Here is a 20,927-nt window from a genome sequence, read left to right as displayed (position 1 = left end):
CAGAAGATTTATAGTAAAAAAAATTAATAACAATAAGTATTAATCTACTCTTAAATTACAAACAAGGATTCTACCTGAGTTCAACATCTTTTACTTCACTTAAAGTGGCTCCAACAGAATTTAGAAAGAAGTCAAGAACATCATCTTGAAGTGACCATGGGTCAGGAATAGCTTTATGGATTCCACCACGAGGACTGAAACTGAACTGTATCTAGAAATAGTAGAATATTTGGTTCTGTAATTAACAAATAAATAGATTCTAGATGGTGGTCAATATAAGCTTTTCTGAATTAGTTTCAATCAATTAAAATATTGACATTGGTGATATCTATCCCCAAAACAATTATTATACTGTAAATTATATATGTGATGCATATGTGCTCGCGTGCACACACACACACACACACAGGGTTGAGTAAGTTATATTAAAACAATTTTGAATATGCAACTAAGCAAGTCATGTGATAACCACAGCCAACTTAAAGTTATGGCGGAACAGCATGTGTCAGACTACATTATGAGAATATTTAGTATTCCATAGGTAGTGTGATGCCACTGAAATCTGATCACTTTTGGAAGGTCATATAACAGCCCTCCCTGACACAAAATATTCATACATTACAAAGATGTGTTCACAATGTGGATTTATAATTTCCAAGATGGGTATATATCCCTTGTACATAATATCATCAGAAAACAAAGGAATAAAAATCAACTTGAGACACCAGAACTATCCAACAAGAGACCTGACACAAGTCCTACCTCAGCTGTGGCAAGCAAAGTGCAGCATTTTGTAATAGGTGAGAATTCATGAATACAAAGGTTAGTGGCAAAAGCCATCCATATGTCCCAGACAACAGTAAATAGCATAATCAAAAATAATCTACACCAGGAAAAGTGATATAAGTCACATGTACAGAAAAGTTGCTTTCATAATACATGAAACTATCATATATCTCAATGCAGCTGGAGAATAAAAGGGGTATTCATCTACTTATTATGAAAATATGTTGGTTGAGTCATCAAACACAGCACCTATGGATTTCTGTCCACAAAACCATTAAAAAGGTTTGAGGTTGCCTCATATATTATATAGAATACGGAACACATCAGGGAGGATGGGTTTACATTGGATGTGAAAGCCTTACAATGGAGCTTTTTACAATGGAAACCACAATGCAGGGCTACTGTTAACATTCATGGTTATCAGATAGAGCATTCCCATACATGGTAACATGGACTATAATGACATTTCAAGGCTCAAAACTTGATTAAACATAATGTTCTTAATCTCTGTAGTGTGTAGAATTATAAGGTTTTTAAGGAACCTACAAAGTGGTAGGGATACACTGTGTACAAGGTCTGAAAATGCTATTTATATGTTTTACTATCTTAAGATACAAGATTTATTAAACTGCTTTGGTTTTCTTACTATATTTATCAACCATGCTATATTTACTACATGCAGTGCCAACATGGTCTTTCACCCAAAACCAGAGCTCACTGATGTCATCAATTACTTGAAAAACATGTAATTTTTTATCAATTTAGTTTTAGTTTTATAGTCATTACAAATCAGAATTAGATTCATAATAATCTTTAGGACTCACTACTTTTCTAGGTTAGGAATTTCATACCACTGTACAATATCACACACAGTAGTCTAAATATTCTGTAATTTAAAATAATTCAAAGCAATTTGCACAACTGAAAAATTTCCAATGTTCATAACACTAAAAAACAAAACAAAACAAAACTTTAGTTACTTTTGAAATAAACTAGGAATGTGTACAATACTTATGGTAGTATTTAGGAATTAAGTAATGGCTCAAACTGAACATAATAATTATTTTTTATTAAATGTCTTCAATATCCAAACTTCTCACCTTTAGGGGCGATACATGAATGTACTCAAAAACAGTTCTTTGAGAGCGAGTTGCCCCCTGAAAAGATAACAATAGGATTTTCAGTTTACTCAATTTTTACAAAAAAGACTGTGCTGAGAGTGAAGAGCTTCCTGAAAGAAAATACATTTTAAGTCAACTAACCTGAAAAAGTTAAACATACTTTACTGAGAATGGAGTCTGGTTAAGAATATTTTCAAAACAATGCAAGTTTCATCACATTCATCTATAACAACAACATGCTGCTTAGGTGATAGCAAAATATCACTTTCCATCTAACATCAGACTACTTAATCTGATGATACTATTTAATGCTTGGTTATAAGTTTGTTTGTTTGTGTCCAAGTGCATAGCTTCACAATGGGCTGTCTGCACTGTGCCCACCAGAGGTAAGAAGCCACAAATTTGGTGTTTTAAGTCCTCAATTTTGATGTAAGTCAATTGGAATCACACAGTAAAGAATGCCTTCCATTTGAAACAGGATGCCTATCACATGTTTAAGGATCTTAAATTATTCAGAAAAAAAAAATTAGTGTAAAAATGACAATGCTTCATTTATTATCTAATTAATGATATTAAATATACTTATATACTATAGAATATTCTTAATATTGACCTTATGTAAGTTTATTATTAAAACAAGAGAAAAACTACTTTACTAATGATGTTAGTTACAAACTTATCAACATATAGTAATTATAAAACTCAATATATTAGTGCTTGATTAGTGTTAATTTTGATTTACTAATTATTTACCCACAATAGCTGACATATTCACACACTTCTTTTGATCTCTCATAAACATAACCAAAAAATATTTTATACTTGTATAGACATCATAAACAGCACTAAAATTACTGTCTCAATTTTCACATTTCATATTAGAAGGCATAACATTTGCACATTAGAATACATCATTTACTGCATCCAAAACAGGAAATGTAACAAACTATACACTGGAGAAACAGCTCATGTGAAGTCTCCTCCAATCTTCCTAGGCACTTTAGTTCTTAAAATCATAATGAAATTTCTAATGTACAGACTTTTGTCCTCAAAAACTTTAAATGCAAAGGCCTTGAACAGTGTCTCATCTTCACTTAACACAAAGTTACATAATAGAACCAATGAAAAAATGTACTCAAATTCAAATACATTTTTACTTAATTTTATATTTACTCGTATGTTATATTTCTCCAGTTCTTTCTACTTAGTCAATCATACTTTTTTTGAGAAGGCACTAAGTAACCATAATTTCTATGTTCAATTTATTTTAAACAATGGCGACCACTTTCAAGGAAACATATCACAAACGTTTTAGTTGCTAATTTTATGCAGTTGTGCATTATATATATATATATATATATATATATATATATATATATTCACATGTGTGTTGTGTACATACATATTTCTTTATTCATTATGGTTATTTCTAAAATTTGATTTGTGCAGTTTCAATAACCAGGTAGCACATTTTAAGTTGTGTCACAATTTTTTTCTTTTGTGAACTTTAATATACTGATATGTAAGATTCAATAATATTGCTTTTAAACAATATTTTTTGCACAAATGTAATTATAAAATTTGTATTTTCTCTCCCTTCAATTACTATTTTCTTGCCTAACCCTTTTGTTACACAATGTCATGTATGATTACACAATATATTTCTATTTTTTTTTGTTATAATATCTATTTTGAATTATTCTGCACTATTGCAGATTTAACATAACATGCCATTGAGAATTCATTTCATTTTAGTTTTCTTTGTTCCTTTGCCATTCTCTAGAGATAATACATGTTCTTGCCTAAGGTTGGTATTGCTGTAATATTTCATGTTTTCAAGGATGTTGACAATGGTAGGTCAGGTGATATCTCATGGTTATAGCCACCCTTATGTTTATTGAGATTGACTAACAGTGACATAGATCGTGAGAATGTGGTTTTACAGATATTGGATATATAATGCTATGATCTCTTGGTTACTTGGCTAGCTCTCTCTTTCACAAGCCCTCAGTTTGGTAAGAGAAGATTAATTTATTTCTTTGTAAATAGTAATATTATCCTGAAGTTTAACATTTAATGTTAACTAAATCTTATTAAACATCTTTATAAGTTGTTATGAAAATACAAAGAGTTAGCTAACTAGTAAAGGCACTGTGCTTCATCCTCTTCACATTATTTTGTTTTTGAGTATAAATAGTTTTCACCGTGTTTTCATATTGTGTCTAGTTCTTTGTTTCTCAAAATCAGCCAGAGAACTAAAAAGTAGTGCATAATAAATATCATATTGAATCTCCTGTTATTAAGTGAACCTATCTAACTGCTCTTTGGTTAACTCAGTTTTACCTGAAAATATCACAAAAATATATACTGCATGACAAATACCTTCTGCTGAAATAGTCAGAAAAAAGTTTTTACTTAAACGTGTGTTAATTATGTATCTATTAATACTTATCAACTGTAGATGTCTCTTTCTATTGTTCTGTCTATCCATCTAGCTCCATTTCTCTATTCAAATTTTTTAAATATACTATGTCACACCAATGAACAGAACAACGACTAGTAGAGAATAAGCAGTCATATATATAGTTTTTGACAGTTTTTCACATTTATCACATGAAATGGAGAAAAACGTTTGTATTCACTGTATCTATTTTTAAACTCTTATGGCATAGACAAGGTTTTATGTTTTAGAAAGTTATATTAAAAATTAAGTTAGAGCAGATAAAAACATGCCAATTAATATTATAGACTTAAATGTGTAGCCTATATGCAACAAAAGATAAAAATGTTGTATGTAAGTATATTATTATAAAACAGTGCATGAATTAATAATATTACACTAAAATTCATTTCAAGTTGAGCTAAAGGCTATGACTACTGACAATTTTTTTTTTTATATTTTCACATTATTTTTGTTTTTGTTACTTACAAACCAGTCTAAAGGATTTAAAATGCTGATAAATATTCTGTCTCTCTCTTTTCTACTTACCACACCTACATTAATCTCCTTTAAAGGCTTTTCCACTGCTGAAAGATCAGCTTTTATCAGACTTTTCTGGAAATAAATTACTTTCAGTACATACGTCAACTCAGCATAAGAAAAACAATACATTCTTCACATATTTATAAACACAATGCAGTTAACAAGATAAATGAGTTGAACATATGTTAGTATGTACAATTATAAAATGTGGAAGTGATGTAAAACTAAGTGAATTTTCCCTTTTGTATTTAGAATAAACATTTCAGGCTCATGTTAGCCTCACATTTTGGAAATAGTATTTACAAAGCACTCAAAGAACATGGAAAAATAACAATGTAAACAATACAATATATTGTATACAATACAATAAATAATAACAATACAGCAAAGGTCATACTGTTTGTGACCTTTCATGATTAAATATTGAAGAAAATTATGGGCAAAAATTGAATTTTAGGATAGAAATTATTAATCAAACTGTTGAAGAGAAATAAAAACTTTATAAAGCACTATACACAAATACTGCCTGCTGTGGCAGCTCTAATCCTGTAGTTTATCAGCCACTAGATAAAGCTAGACATTCATCACACACGGAGTTGCTCTATCCTTCTGTAAGGAAGTGTTAAAAAAATACCTAACACTGTTTTGCGCCATCCCTCCAATACACAAATTTCTTTGTTGTTATGCACTATGGGCTGTTTATGCTGTGCCCTCATGGGGATCAAACCTCCAGCATAAGCATTATAACCCATTAAGCTTAACAATAAACCACATGAGTGGCCATCCATTTCCTCAGAATAATAATTGATAATTTCCACATCCTACAAAATGATTCTAATGTACCAGAGGTATTTTGTGACTACAATTTTTTGTTGTTTTGCACAAATAAAAATGAAACCTGGACATGTGATATTTTAAGTCAGATCAAATACTAACAACCTGAATTTAACCATACTGACCTTAGTTCCTAGCCTAACAATAATCCTTACTGCACTTCCTGAAATCATATTGATAACAAAGTTTTAATACATGATCTTAAAAGTAAGCTAACCATATAGAAACACTAACTGTACTTCTAAGCCAAATCTTTGTTGCATGATCTTTAACTTCTTTTATAAATGTAAAACTAGTCACATTTTCAGCACATTTTAATTGGCAACACTGATAAACCTGTATCTGACCATTTTAATCAATATGATTATGACTTTTCCTCCACTTGGTCATGGAAATATCAAATCTCACAAAATCATGAGAAATGCTTATTTGAACAGTGAATTGTCTTTAACCCAGGCAATCTTTTCCATAATAACATTAATGAAAAACTGTTGATTCATTTAACATATCAGACCCCTATACCTAATTAGATGGATTATATTAGTAATTAACATTTTCAATTTATAATTATGCATATTAATTTAAATAGTTCTCCCTGTCATATTTTATCTTAATAAGAGTTACAAAACATTTTATATGAAACATTGAAATTTTTTCATTATTCTTCAACACCTTGATGAGTAATCTCTATCCTTCAAGTTTTATTTCAAAAATTTTACCTACTGTTTTTCTCTCATAAATTTATGAAAGGTAATTGATCTTAATTTTAATACTGTAATCTCCAGTCTATATCTTATTTCGTTTGTTAGTTACATGAAGTAATTTATCATACTATAATTCTAACTTTCTATATTTAATGATGATAAAAATTAATACAATAAATAAATATCTTAAAAGAATTTTTTAACCAACAAAACCAGTGACAGTATAAAAAAAACAAAAGCATGAAATTATAAAACTTACCTCTTCTTCAGGTTGAAATAATGAAGTGTACATGTCATATACAGAGAGAAGAAAACCTTTATCTAGTTTAACATTCATCTGCTGAACTAGCAAGTTAAAATACCTAAGGAAAAAAAAAATAAGATAAAAAATAAAATAATTTTACTTTGTGGACTAGATTATTAACTCCACCCACTATGTCACTCATTCTTTGTATCAGTAACCTCACAGTAACCGAATCTTTTATTTAATGAAACGTGCTGATGTGTATAATATAAAACACCAAATTAATACTTTTAGCGGTGAGCAACTACCAGGTCTTATGGGGTTCATAATGCTTAATATAGCTTTGGAATCCAAGGAATTCTACTGTTGGTTGCTTTGTTCACAATAGCACTTCAGTTGTTTCTTACCTAACTATGTTATAGTTAGAAAGACAGTTAAATTACATTTAGGTTTTACTTTTATATCTTAGTTCATTATGTATTATTTATGTTTTAGAATGCATAAATGAAAATTTAAACATTCTTTAAGGTTATCTCAAACGTTGCCCAAGTTCTCAAGGCTTACGATGTTGTGCAAGTGTAAGATAATTTTGTCAAAGGTTTGCGCATCTCTCCTGAAGGTACTATAATATGCCCCAAAAGCATCATTGACTTGTGTTGAGATTAATAATAAACTGTAAAGGACAGAAAAGAAAAATAAAACATTAAAAGTAAACTATAAGTGAAAAGATAAAGATGCGAAATTACGCAGGTGACCCACAGAAAATATTTTTAGATTATTCAACAGAGAGTTAAAAGGTATATACATAATGCTGTTTCTTAATTTTAAACATTTTATTGCACTGTAAATTGATGATAATAGCCAGAGTTGGTGATATGGTAGTACTACTAATGGAAAATAAAATATAAGAATTTACCTTCAAAACATTTTTGATATTCATTTAGGAGGTCCTAGAGGTTATGCAAATGAAATTTGAAAACTGTAAGATGTAGAAAAATATTTTTATATTTAAAATGAAAATCACCTTGCACATGGACTATTCAGAATTTGAGTGCAAATAACTACAATAGATAAAAAAAACAGTTTTTTACAAAGACTTGTTTAAAATAATGTCATTCTTTGTGTAGAAGATACCTTATGATATCTAACAAAATCTTACTGATTTTTGTGAGAATATGTAAATCTGTATCTGCCCATTGTGAAAGAGTTAACTGTAATAGCTTCAGAAATTCCTACATGATAAAATACTGCATAAGAATACCACTACTTATTCTACACCCATCATCATATCCTAGCTACAACAGCCTTTATTATAATCTTCTACTAAACTTCATTTAATAGTTAGATTACTAGCAGTTTCCTACTTGATAATTGAAGGAAATACCCTGTTAGGATAACTGAAAACTTGTGTATTGAATACATATTATATTCTGTGTATCTGATATAAACAAATTTTTCATTTCCCTACTTGATAGTATCCAGGTTCAGATCTTCTGTTCGATGAGTTAACAGCTTGAGTTCGACAAATGGCCTGGGACCAGAACGACGAATTATAGCCTTAGGTGTTGGAGCCGAGTAAAATACTGTTGGAAATACAGCATCTGGAAGCTGATTTTCCACCTTTCAAGAGATTACTAAATGTAAGGACTCATAGAACACATGCACTTGAAATGATTCTCTAATGTCATACTAAGTTACATTAGGTTAATAATAAAATACACATATTCAAACATAGTTTATTGTATATATTATTACTACCCTTAGCTTAATAAGAAAACAAAGCATGTATGACTTGGCTAGCTTTCTTAGTTACTAAATTACCAATTGAAATTGAATGAAAAAATAATGTATTCATCCTAATACTGCATACCTGCATTCTGTGGGTTTTGAAATGCATATACATTTGGTGATCAGACTTCCTGAATTGAAACCATAAACCAGGTGTGTAAGTACGTCGCAAATGACCAAAAAATGGTTTAGTCATTTGCATCTTGCTCAAATCTACATACAAATAGTCTTTCAGTTGAGCTATCTGAAATTCTGCTTTCCACTTGTCTTCTAGCCATGCTGACAGATCAAGTGTGAGAAATTTCCAGGAGTTATTGATCTGGATCTCCCAGATGGGAGGGGCATTGCAGAGTCCAAGATAAGCAACTTCTGTATAAGCTCTATTTATAAGTGAAACCCCTATACTGTTAAGTGACAGGAAACATTCCAAGGTTGCCATTTCACCATCAATTGCCTAAACAATAAAACATCTATTACCAAACAAGATCATAAAATGAAACACAAACCATACCATAACCAGTTGAGCAATGCAGTTTTTAGCTGTAACAACTCTCATTATGTCAGTTGGGTTAATGGTAAGAAATGTAATCCTTTCTAGAAAATATTAAGCAAATAAAACAGCATTTCTATGTCTGCAGCATGTTGTGTTAGGGGATTTAATTCAATAATTTGATTCATGTTTGTAGTATATTAACGTACAAACATCAGAAATATATGACCAGTTACTTTAATTAATGTATCAAATGTTAATAATGCTCCAAACCAAACACTGATATTAGAAGCTGCACATAAAAAAAAACTATGCTCAAATAAATAATGAGTTATAAATGGCCAAGACATGGTATCTTAAATTCAACAAGCTTATCAAAGAACTTAGTAATGTTGAATTATACAACAAATGTTTCAGGATACAAGTATAGTTTACTTTTGGAATATAATAACATCTTAATTATCAAATGAGTTCATAAAACCATTGGATTAAAAACCATTCTAAACTACTCTGCACGAAATTTCTGATGGATCCACGAATATGTTAGTTACTAGATCCTTAAAAAGACAGTCACACAAAAAATGGAAACCAAAAGACCATTGATATTACAGTTAATCCCACTAATCACTGCTGTGCTTTCCTAAGCATTTTACATATGAGTGACATCAACTACTTATTTTAGCCAGATATTTATACCAAGTACTGTGACAGGCAAAATATAATATTACTCAATATGATGCAATATGTGGACTCCATCAATAGTGAATGGTATGTAAACAAGTTGGTGATCTGGGGTTAACAGACATCTTAACATGTACCAAACTATCTATATTAAAGAAAGAATCACTAAAACCTCTAACATTGATGAAATGCATTACTCACTTCTATTTACTACATTGTTCAATCAGTAGTAACTCATGCATTGTTACACCTACATATAAAAAAGTTAATGAACAAGAAACATTTTTTCTATGATCAAAATAGTTTTATATAATTTATGCATTACTTGCTAAATTTTAAAAAATATATATTTATGAACTTTTATTGTTCTAACAATAATTAAAACAGTCCTGAATATCTATTAAATAAATAAATATTTTTTATATATAATTTTTATTGCATACGATCTAGCAGATTTTTAGAAAAATCACTACTGATAAAATTCATAAAACACGTATATATGACTCACCTTCCTGGCGTGACTGGCAACTCTTTCATCCTGAGTAAGAAGCAGAACCCTCTGGTGGCCATCCAGAAATGACACTCAATAAACACTACTGATAAAATTCATAAAACACATGTATATGACTCACCTTTCTGGTATGACTGGCAATTCTTTCATCTTGAGTAAAAAGCAGAACCCTCTGGTGGCCATCCAGAAATGACACCCAATAAACACTACTGATAAAATTCATAAAACACATGTATATGACTCACCTTTCTGGCATGACTGGCAATTCTTTCATCTTGAGTAAAAAGCAGAACCCTCTGGTGGCCATCCAGAAATGACACCCAATAAACATCAACCTTGTCTTTTCGTGTCTTTCTGGGGAGATAGATTCCATCTTCGGACTCACTATCATCTGTAAAATGGGGGAAAAAAAGGATATATATAGGACTTATTAGAGAGTATCTTATTTTAGAAATGTTAACATTTTCCTACACTGAATATGTATTTCCAATATTTCTCACCCAAAGCTATCTCAACCTTGATTTGCCCTCTAAGCATTGCTTAAAAGATTTTTGCTAATAGCACACCAGTTTATTATACCCCTTTATTTTCGCATCATTTCAGAACATGTACATATCATGTGACTATCTTCCACCAATCATACTGCATCACCTATACTTGTGCACGTAGCTCCCTCTACTATTCTAGCACAATCCTCATTTTCAAGAATTGGCAATTACGAACAAAAACACCAGCACATCAGTAGGGAGGAAAGGTAGGAAGTGGGTGAGAGGAGTTAAGTACCTATCAGAAATACATTTTTAGTATAAGAAAATGTTAACTTCCAAAACAGTACTACTTCCTCTCACCCAAAGCTAGAGTCCTACAATGAAAAGGTGGAGGGGCCAGTGAAGGCGTGACAGTGTTCAAATAAGCAAATAACAATTGCCTGAAAAGAACAGGTATGCTTCTCACCCAGTAACAAAGCAATAATATATATAATACGGAATGTATGAGGCAGGCACCATATACTGAAACAGTGCAGTATAACTATGACGTGAATCAGGACAGAGTGGACACATGAAATGTCTAGTATGTAATCAACAACAGGCCCAAAGAGTTATGTACCAAGAGAAGAGTCCTGGAGCACATTGGAGCAAGTCCATTGATGTCTTGTCGAGTATATTGGTAACAACAAGAGCGATCTTCACATTTTAAAAGACAAACAAACAAAAAAATAACAAAGGAAGCATCATAAATAAGTAGTGGGATGAAATTTTGTCTGACAATTCAGAATCAGCCTGTTGTAAACAAATAGTGCATTATTCTTCCACATATATAGTAGGTCATACTATGTAATATAGGAATAATAGTCATAGTATTTGCCAGATAATGTGATATTAGCATAAGTGGCTAGGGTTAAAGGACCATAGATTGTATATGAATAGGCCAAGTGTGGTCTACCCCTGAACAAAAAACATCCAGGGAAAGCATCTTGGAATACATCAGATTATCCCAATGTGGTCCACCTGGGCAAAAACAACAGCGGAAGTGCCTTGCATAAGTTTTTAAGATCAACAAGTGCAGTATGTACAGACAAAAAACATCCAGGGGAAGCACCTTGCACAAGTTTTTAAGATCAACAAGTGCAGTATGTACAGGCAAAAAACATCCAGGGGAAGCATCTTGCATAAGATTGTTCTTTTCATATTTTTTTTGCAATTGATTTTGTGATCAACAAATGCAGTCAGCCCAGGCAAAAAAATCCGGGGGAAGCGCCTTGTTCTATTACAGAGTATGTCAAGTGCAGTCCATCTGAGCAGAAAACTTTTAGTGGACATGCCTTGCATAAGATACAGAGATCAACAAGTGTAGTCTGCCTGGGCAAAACCCAGGGGGAAGCACCTTGAATACATAGGATTAGTCCAAGTACAGTCTACCCGGGCAAAAACATCCAGGGGAAACACCTTGGGATTCTATTAAGTAAGTCAAGTGCAGTGAACTGGGCAGAAACATCCAGTGAAAGCACCTTGAATAAGCATGTATATTAAGATAAACAAGTGCAGTCACGCCAGGCAAAACATCCAGGGGAAGCACCTTGGATCCAGAATAGTATGTTATTGCCTATTCAATAATTATAATGACGACAGCCCTCTTCTCACTGAGTCGGTACTTATAAGGTATGAGTTTGATTTCTTCCATGGTCCACCACTCTAGCAGCTGGGAACCAAAGTGGTAAGGACTCCCGTGCTCCACTACAGTAGACCACAGGATGGTCCTGAGTTAATCAGAAAATTGATCAGGTGATTGGCAAAAGGGTGGTCAGGGTAAGACGAATCCTAGAAAACTGAGATTGATTAAAGTGAATCAAAGCCACTGGGTTTGAGTCCCACAGGGGGAGGAGAGGATCCAGACGTTGGGAATCCAAAAAGGGATTCAAGGCCCACTGGTAAGCGAAAGAATATTGGTCCATCAACCAGGTAGGATGGGGCATACCCACACCCGACAGCAATTGATCAGCAAAACTTTGAGCATAAAGTCAGATGTTTGGTGAGGGAGGAAAAACATAATAATCAGAAACAAGATTCTTCAACCAACAAGGTAAGAGAGAAATCAAGGGCTAAGGGTGAAACATTTAAAATTTGACATACCTGATAAATAAGGTGTAGGAGCTGTGAAGTTGACAAACTCTTCTAACTGTAAGCATTATTTTTACATCTATACCACTTAATGATTTGGTAATAGTGTTAAATTCATTTTTAGTTTTTGTGTATATAATAATTATATTTATGTTAATAAGTGCATTTATAAACAAATAATAGGTATACCAATGGGTGCTAATTAATTGAGCTGTGCTGCCAGTCTATATCTTCATTATTAGAAAATAAATTCATAAATAATTTTTCAAATCCAGAATTATTTCCCTTAACATACTGATACATTGACAATTTGATTAGTATTAATAACCCTGGAATAAGTAATTACATAGGTAACATTTATCCTGCAGTTCTACAGATTGAGAAATCTTCTATATCAAATACTGAAGTACATTGTTTAGATTTAAACATTAAGATAATTAATAATTGTTGTAATATTAATATTTATGACAAAAGAAATGATTTTACATTTAAAATTTTGGGACTTCCCTCTCCAAACAGTAATGTACCACCAAATGCTATACAGAGCATTATACACTCTTAGCTCCTTTGGTATTGTAAAATTTGTAGTAATGTACAGGTTTTAATATCTAACATTAATATATTAGTACATAAATTGGTTTTTAATGGGTTCAAGGAGAAAACTTTAATTAAATATTTTAAATTATTTTATAATAAATATAGAACATATTTATACAAATTTGAAAATAGTGATTTAAACAATATTATAATATGCAGAATAAAAAATAATTTCTAAAATTTATTGTGTGGGAAATAATTGGAGTTATTTATTGGACATTTCATATCTTGTATAGGTACATTAATGTAGTGGTAGTTATATAAGACCTGTTACTGTGTGGATCTCTTTAGAACCTCTGAAGATCCAGATAGTAGCATGAAAGGGTGGGGGATGGGAGCTTTACTTATAATATTGGTTGGATTTAGTATAGTAATAACTTAACATCTTGGGTATTTATGTTCAACTTGGGGGCTGAAATTATAACTTGAAGGGCAGTTTTCCCCCATTAATGTATTGTCTATTATTTCTTGCTGCTTTTTTATTTAAAAAACAACAACAATGACTTCATGTTTGGATATTACTATCTTCTGAACTACTAACAAAGACAAATGTCAAGTCTTGTTGACTGACTATTACTATCATCCTAGTTGCTTACAATGACAAAAGTTGTGTCATATTAGTTGGATATTTTAACAACCACCTTAGTTATTACCAAGGATAAAAGCTAGATATTGTTGCTCGGATGTGATTTACCATTATATAAACCATTATCATGAACATAGATCAAGTCATATCATCCAAGCTATTTTCGACAGTATGAGTTGTGTAGTAGTGAATGTTTTTTTTTACCATTATCTGAGCTATTTTCAACAGTAAGAAACGTGCAGTATTGATTGGGTATTTTTTACCTTTACCCAAGTTACTTTCAACAGTAAAAATCATGCAATGTTAATAGGGTATTTTTTACCATTATTCGAGTTACTTTCAACAGTAAGAATCATGCAATATTGATTGGGTATTTTTACCACTATCTGAACTATTTTCAAGAGTGAGAATTATGCAGTATTGTTTAGTTTTTTTACCATTATCCAAACTATCTTCAACAGTAGAAATCATGTAGTATTCATTAGGTATTTTTTTACCATTATCCGAGTTGTTTTCAACAGTAAGAGTCATGCAGTGTTGATTAGATATTTTTTACTATTATCTGAGCTTCAAAAAATAACAAGAGACTTGATTCACTGACTGAATATTACCTATATTGTCTAAGTCACTGACTAGTTGATTGGGTATTACTCACCATCTATTGATCAACTCGCAATGACTTGAGCCACATCACATTGTTTGGATATTACACACCATCATCTAAGTAGCTAACATTAACAAAACTCATATGTTTTGATTGTTTGTAGCATCTTATCAACAAAATATGGCTCTTATTCTTGTTGATAAGATGTTACAATTGTCTGAAAAACTGACAAGTTAATTGGGTACTTTTAATCATTATGTGAGTTAAATAAATAACAACAGGCTTATTTACTCAAGTGTGTGTTACTTACCATCATATGAGTTACAATATCAAGAATCATACCACACTGATAAAAAAAATGTCTATTCTTCACCTGTGCAAGTTAGTGCAACAAAAAATCTTGTATTTTTTATTACTTGTTACATACCATTATCAGAGTTTATAAGAAAAAGTTATGCCTTGTTGATATTAGACAAGGCATTTTGGAGCTTTTCCATACATTTATACTGTTCCAATATCTTTATATTAAATGTCAGCAAGGCTCTATCTTTTACTGTATTAACTTTAGGTTTTGTGCTTGATTTGTGTAGTTTTGTTTGTCATATATTCAAAAAGAGTAAGATACAACATTAATAATCATTCATATATAATTAAAGTAAAATCAGTAAACTTGATATAACAAGTGAACAGTATTTACTCTTGATATCTGATGCTACATGATTTTATTAAGAGAAAATCATTTTCTCTATTTGCTGGATTGTAAATGAAATTTTTTTCCTTGTTGATCAAAGGTTCAGTTTTATTATAATGTTATTGACAGCACCAGGAGGAATGTCTTTAGAACTATAAGAGTAATACAACTGCTTGTTTTCCCACGTGGATGTCCATTGGCAACATTTAATAGTCATTTCAATACTATTTGAATTTATTGCTATTAATACTACATTGGCAGTAAATTTACCAGGAAAAAAGTAAATTGCTTTTTTATTATTGCTGTCTATCACAGCTACAGAATTGACATTTTGATTGAGTTTCATAATATTTCATGCCAATTCAGGGACATCATTTTTAGTCTGCTTAGTTTTCAACTGTTGTTTCTTTCAAAGTCACTTTAGCTCCTCTCCCAATGATGAATGCATACATACACTAAGAAACTCAATTGTTTATGCCGTGGATCTAACTGGGTTGCAATAAAAATAGTTTGATGCATCTTTTATCCTTATGTTGTCATAAGAAATGTGGTATATGATATAAATGGAGAATCACATAATCTCCCAACTGGCTATTTCAGTTATCTTAAAGGCATACAGACGTGTTAAGTTGTTGTCTCAAACTTTCAAGTAAACATTATGCAATTTTCTGGTAACCACAAGTTCTGCTGAAAAATAAATTCTGTACACAACACTGTAGGTATTTGTAATGGATTCAGAGCAAGCACATTTTGGTTCTTAATCCCCACCAGTTACTTTGTAGCTGATATCAGGGATAATTTAACTGTCTCACTAAGGTGCAATTACCATGAAAAGCATTTTATAGGCTATCTATCCATTTCCAGTAAGTCAAAAATTTTATATCTGTGTTAAGTCATGTTTCACATTTCTGCTTAAGTTTTGAGTTGTCTTAAATTAATTTCACTATTTTTTTTTAAAAACAGTAAATTTTGAAGTTCATAATGTAAAGAACTGTAAATTCAACTTGCTGTTTGTTTTGTTTACAACTATCTAGTTTCAGAAACTAATGAGATCATAAATATATTGTCTAAAAGCTGGGATTATTTTATTTCTCCCAATGTATTTGCTGTAGAGCTTCCTTCCTTATATGATTGTTAATTTTAAAAACTGTTACTTATTGCACTTGACTCTGCAGTATTCTTGCCTTGAAATAAATGCAAGTTACTAATAAACTTGTATGAGAAAGGTAACAAATTAACTCTTTTCACACGGACTCGATCAAATCAATCGATTATGAAACCATTCTGCACTCGTTAAAGTTTTCACACTATAACTTTTAACATACAGTACGTGTTTCTTCACAAACTTTGGCATATTTTGAGAAAACATTGTAAGACTTTTGTACCAAAAAATTATATTTTGTAATCAAAATTAATGAAAATTTGTCTGTGAACATATAGGGTAGTTTTGTCTACTAGTCTGAGTACAATGTGATTTTTATGTTAAGATTAAAAATACTTTTATTCATCTGAAAATTTTCAAAATTTGATTTTTGTAATCTCTAAACCTTCTAAGTAATTTAAAACGTTATTTTTCAGTAAAACTTTATATTTTATCTGCTATTTTCTCTACGCTAATTCTATATACGAGGTTGGTCAAAAAATAAAATTGAAATACATCTAAATTACCCATTTTTTTCTTTCTAGAATGCCTTCAAATTGTAACATGAAACAACACTTGTTTATCCTAAATAGTTTTAAACTAGTAACAGTATATATAAGCTTATACTTGAATTTTATTGGTTTATTGCCCTTTAAACTGTGTCTAAATTAATACTCCTGCCACAAAATTTTCAAATCAATTATGTATTGCACTGGCTACTCATGAGCTGCTTGCAAGCATACTTCATGAAAATAATTTATTATTATTACTATTCTTTATTTTACCTAAACTAACCTAATAAGTTTCTAATTTTTACATTTTAATAATAATAAGTAAAGAATACACATGAAAAACAAGAAATATTGTACTTACTTGGCTGTCAACTGTTGATGACACTTAACCCTACTTTTTTTTTGTTTATACTAATGGTACTACTGCACTAAATAATTTTTTATTTAATTAAATAATGCATCAAAAACACAGAACAGTAACATGCAAAAAGCAGACAAAGTTCTATAACTAGCATAATTCTGGTTTTCTAACTATGCTAGAAGAGCCATTACAAATTCAGCTAAGCTTGTCAATGTGTTTTGAATGGGAATAAAGTTTGAACTAAAAGCAAAATAGACAATTCTCTGTAAAGAAAACAATATAATATATTACATAATTTGATAGATTAAAACCTTGGCTATAAATAATATAGCATTAAATGTCAGAGAGAACTATTGGCAATTTCTGTAAGAAAGGATGTGACAGATGAGCATGGCTAATGGGGCCTGATTTTATAGTTGATGGCTCTGCAACAAAATAAGATTGAAGGCTACAAAACATTATGCTTTGCCTGAGCAATGACAAGATTATAATGAGTAATTTATGTTAAATTTCATACTTTTTAGAGGAGTGATAAATAAATTATAGAAGAAGAGATACCAAGAGAACAAGTGTCACAATTCTCACACTAGGAGAAATTGGGGATTTGTTTTTAATATTGCCTTACAAAAGTAAGAACTTAAAATTTATACAATGTTAAAATTTGGATTATGAGCTATGTTTTTATGCCAAGTTTATTAATATACCATGATAAGAAAGTAGTTTAATCAAATTTTGAATGTAACTCGCTAAAACCTCCTGACATACACATAAAATGATGCCCGTTCTGAAAGAGTTAACTTATTGAGTTTCTTTACACTTATTTTGTTGAAGTAATTGTTTTGGTAATTACTTTACACATACATGAACAAATACTAACAAGAGCATCATCCTAGTTTTTGTAGATCATAACAGAGCAAATACTAACAAGAACATCATTCTAGTTCTTCATGAACTTAATAGAACAAATATTAACAAGAGCATCATCCTAGTTCCTGTAGACCATAACAGAGCAAATACTAACAAGAACATCATTCTAGTTCTTCATGAACTTAATAGAACAAATATTAACAAGAGCATCATCCTAGTTCCTGTAGACCATAACAGAGCAAATACTAACAAGAACATCATTCTAGTTCTTCAAGAACTTAATAGAACAAATACTAACAAGAACATCATTCTAGTTCTTCAAGAACTTAATAGAACAAATACTAACAAGAACATCATCCTAGTTCCTGTAGAATATAACAGAGCAAATACTAACAAGAACGTCATTCTAGTTCTTCAAGAACTTAATAGAACAAATACTAACAAGAACGTCATTCTAGTCCTTCAAGAACTTAATAGAACAAATACTAACAAGAACATCATTCTAGTTCTTCATAAACTTAATAGAACAAATACTAACAAGAACATCATTCTAGTTCTTCAAGAACTTAATAGAACAAATACTAACAAGAACATCATTCTAGTTCTTCAAGAACTTAACAGAACAAATACTAACATGAGCATTATCCTAGTTCCTGTAGAATATAACAGAGCAAATACTAACAAGAACATCATTCTAGTTCTTCAAGAACTTAATAGAACAAATACTAACAAGAACATCATTGTAGTTCTTCAAGAACTTAATAGAACAAATACTAACATGAGCATCATCCTAGTTCCTGTAGAATATAACAGAGCAAATACTAACAAGAACATCATTCTAGTTCTTCAAGAACTTAATAGAACAAATATTAACATGAGCGTCATCCTAGTTCCTGTAGACCATAACAGAGTAAATACTAACAAGAACATCATTCTAGTTCTTCAAGAACTTAATAGAACAAATATTAACAAGAGCATCATCCTAGTTCCTGTAGAATATAACAGAGAAAATACTAATGAGAACATCATCCTAATTCTTGTACAACCTAATGGAGCAGATACTAGTAAGCACAATACTCTAGTTTTTATAGAACCTGATGAAGCAAATACTAGTGAATGCATCATCTCAGTAACTGTAGATCCTAATGGAGCAAACACTAATGAGCACACCATTCTAGTTCTTGTAGATAATAAGGGAGCAGGTACTAGTGAGAACATTATATTAGTTCTTATAGAACCTAATAGGGCAATTACTAGAAAGTACATCACTGTAGTTCTTGTAGAACCTAGTGGAATAAATACTAGTAATTGAATTCTGATAATGCAACAGAAGCTTACTGAGTGAATGAAAACATGTCCTTCATAAAACCACATTAATAGGCCATTGCAAACAAGTGAGAAACTGACAACTAAAGAAGTGACCATTCTTTTACTAACAAAATAAATTAACTAAATTATGTTTGCTATTATTAAAGTGATTAAAATATATCAATGTGCCTATGTCTATTTACACCATCACAAGTCATAGTAATGGTGATTCATAAGCTGCTCAGTGAAGGCTTTCAACAAGAGTGGAATACTTCTTTCATACATAATGGGATAACATTACAACTGGAAGGAAGAGTGCAAATAAAAATATATTTCTAAACCATTTATGCTATGGCTTTGACTTTTAGTTAGCATATAAACACATAAAGAAAAGGAAAATGCACCACAGCATGGCTACAATTACTTTTTTGTTTAAACATCTCCTTCTTGTTGACTGAAAATTACATACCATTTTCTACAATACTAATACTGACAAGACTTGTTTTCCTTAACTGGTTGATACCTACCATCATCTGAGCTACTGGCAATAACAGGAGACTTGTCTGTTTGGTTAGATGTTACAGCTGGGCGTAGAGAGTGAAAAGTCAGCTGTTCATGTCCAAAACCATCCTGAAAAAGTAACTTAATTTTAAAAATATTGATTTGGAAATATGAATTAAAAGATAACTTTTTAGAATGGTGGTGAATATTACAATAAATTGTTTAACTTTTTAAAAAGTAGAAATTTGTCCTGAAGTAAATAATCAGAAACAGCACTTATGAAGATCAGAATATTTAATTCAAAACTAATGGTACATATTAGAGAAAATTTCACAATTGTTACTTCAAAACAAAGATGAATGTATATATATTCAACCTTGAAAATCTGTGCAGAAAAACCATTTTTTTTTCGGTTGTAGAGATTCCAGATAAGAGTTCTTTCTAAGGATGGGTCATCCCAGGTATAAAGAACTGACTGATATGGACTCAGCAAAGTCACTTGGCCCAAAGATACTAAAAAAAAAAAAAAAATCAAGAACAACAACAATGAAATTCATACATACATTTAGTAAATCATGAAAAGCTGCAATGAAATCACTACTTTGAAATATGTATCAGAAACAGCTGATATTTATACAAATAATATATCAGTAGCAATTCAACTGAAGTCCTTGATTACAAATAATACATTAGAATAAGTTTTAAGAAATTTCATGCATAAAAATAATATATCATAAAGAACTATATGAAATTCACATTTTCAGTTAATAGACTGGAAACCATTGTACTGAATTCCATAAAATGTTAATATTTTTCTACACTGAAAATATAATTCTGATAAGTACTTACCTCCTCTCACATAATAGCTTCTCTTGTTCAGTGCTGTCCTCTATATGCTCAAATTTTTTGCTTGCCACTAGCCTTAAAACTCTCATCTACCCCATGTTCAATGTGGTTCTATTGCATTTTTGCATGCAAATAGCATGTGGCAACCCTAAA

General features: G+C 30.9%; 1 protein-coding gene across 1 annotated transcript in view; it reads right to left on the bottom strand.

The window, feature by feature from the left end:
- LOC106461581 (vacuolar protein sorting-associated protein 13C-like) overlaps nucleotides 1-20,927 on the bottom strand; it is a 219,273-nt gene that overhangs the window by 23,151 nt on the left and 175,195 nt on the right. Inside the window, exons 36-44 of the mRNA XM_022388591.1 lie at nucleotides 20,305-20,440; nucleotides 19,955-20,057; nucleotides 10,388-10,533; nucleotides 8,543-8,914; nucleotides 8,141-8,292; nucleotides 6,688-6,790; nucleotides 4,897-4,962; nucleotides 1,887-1,943; nucleotides 75-211 (exon numbers count right to left, since the gene is read on the bottom strand). Of these exons, the coding sequence (XP_022244299.1) occupies nucleotides 75-211; nucleotides 1,887-1,943; nucleotides 4,897-4,962; nucleotides 6,688-6,790; nucleotides 8,141-8,292; nucleotides 8,543-8,914; nucleotides 10,388-10,533; nucleotides 19,955-20,057; nucleotides 20,305-20,440 (1,272 nt within the window). The remainder of the gene's footprint in view (nucleotides 1-74; nucleotides 212-1,886; nucleotides 1,944-4,896; nucleotides 4,963-6,687; nucleotides 6,791-8,140; nucleotides 8,293-8,542; nucleotides 8,915-10,387; nucleotides 10,534-19,954; nucleotides 20,058-20,304; nucleotides 20,441-20,927) is intronic.

This window comes from Limulus polyphemus, unplaced genomic scaffold (assembly GCF_000517525.1).
Source record: "Limulus polyphemus unplaced genomic scaffold, Limulus_polyphemus-2.1.2 Scaffold992, whole genome shotgun sequence".
NCBI classification, from domain to species: domain Eukaryota; kingdom Metazoa; phylum Arthropoda; class Merostomata; order Xiphosura; family Limulidae; genus Limulus; species Limulus polyphemus.
Note: the sequence above shows the minus strand (reverse complement) of the source record. Positions and strands in the feature narration are given on the sequence as shown.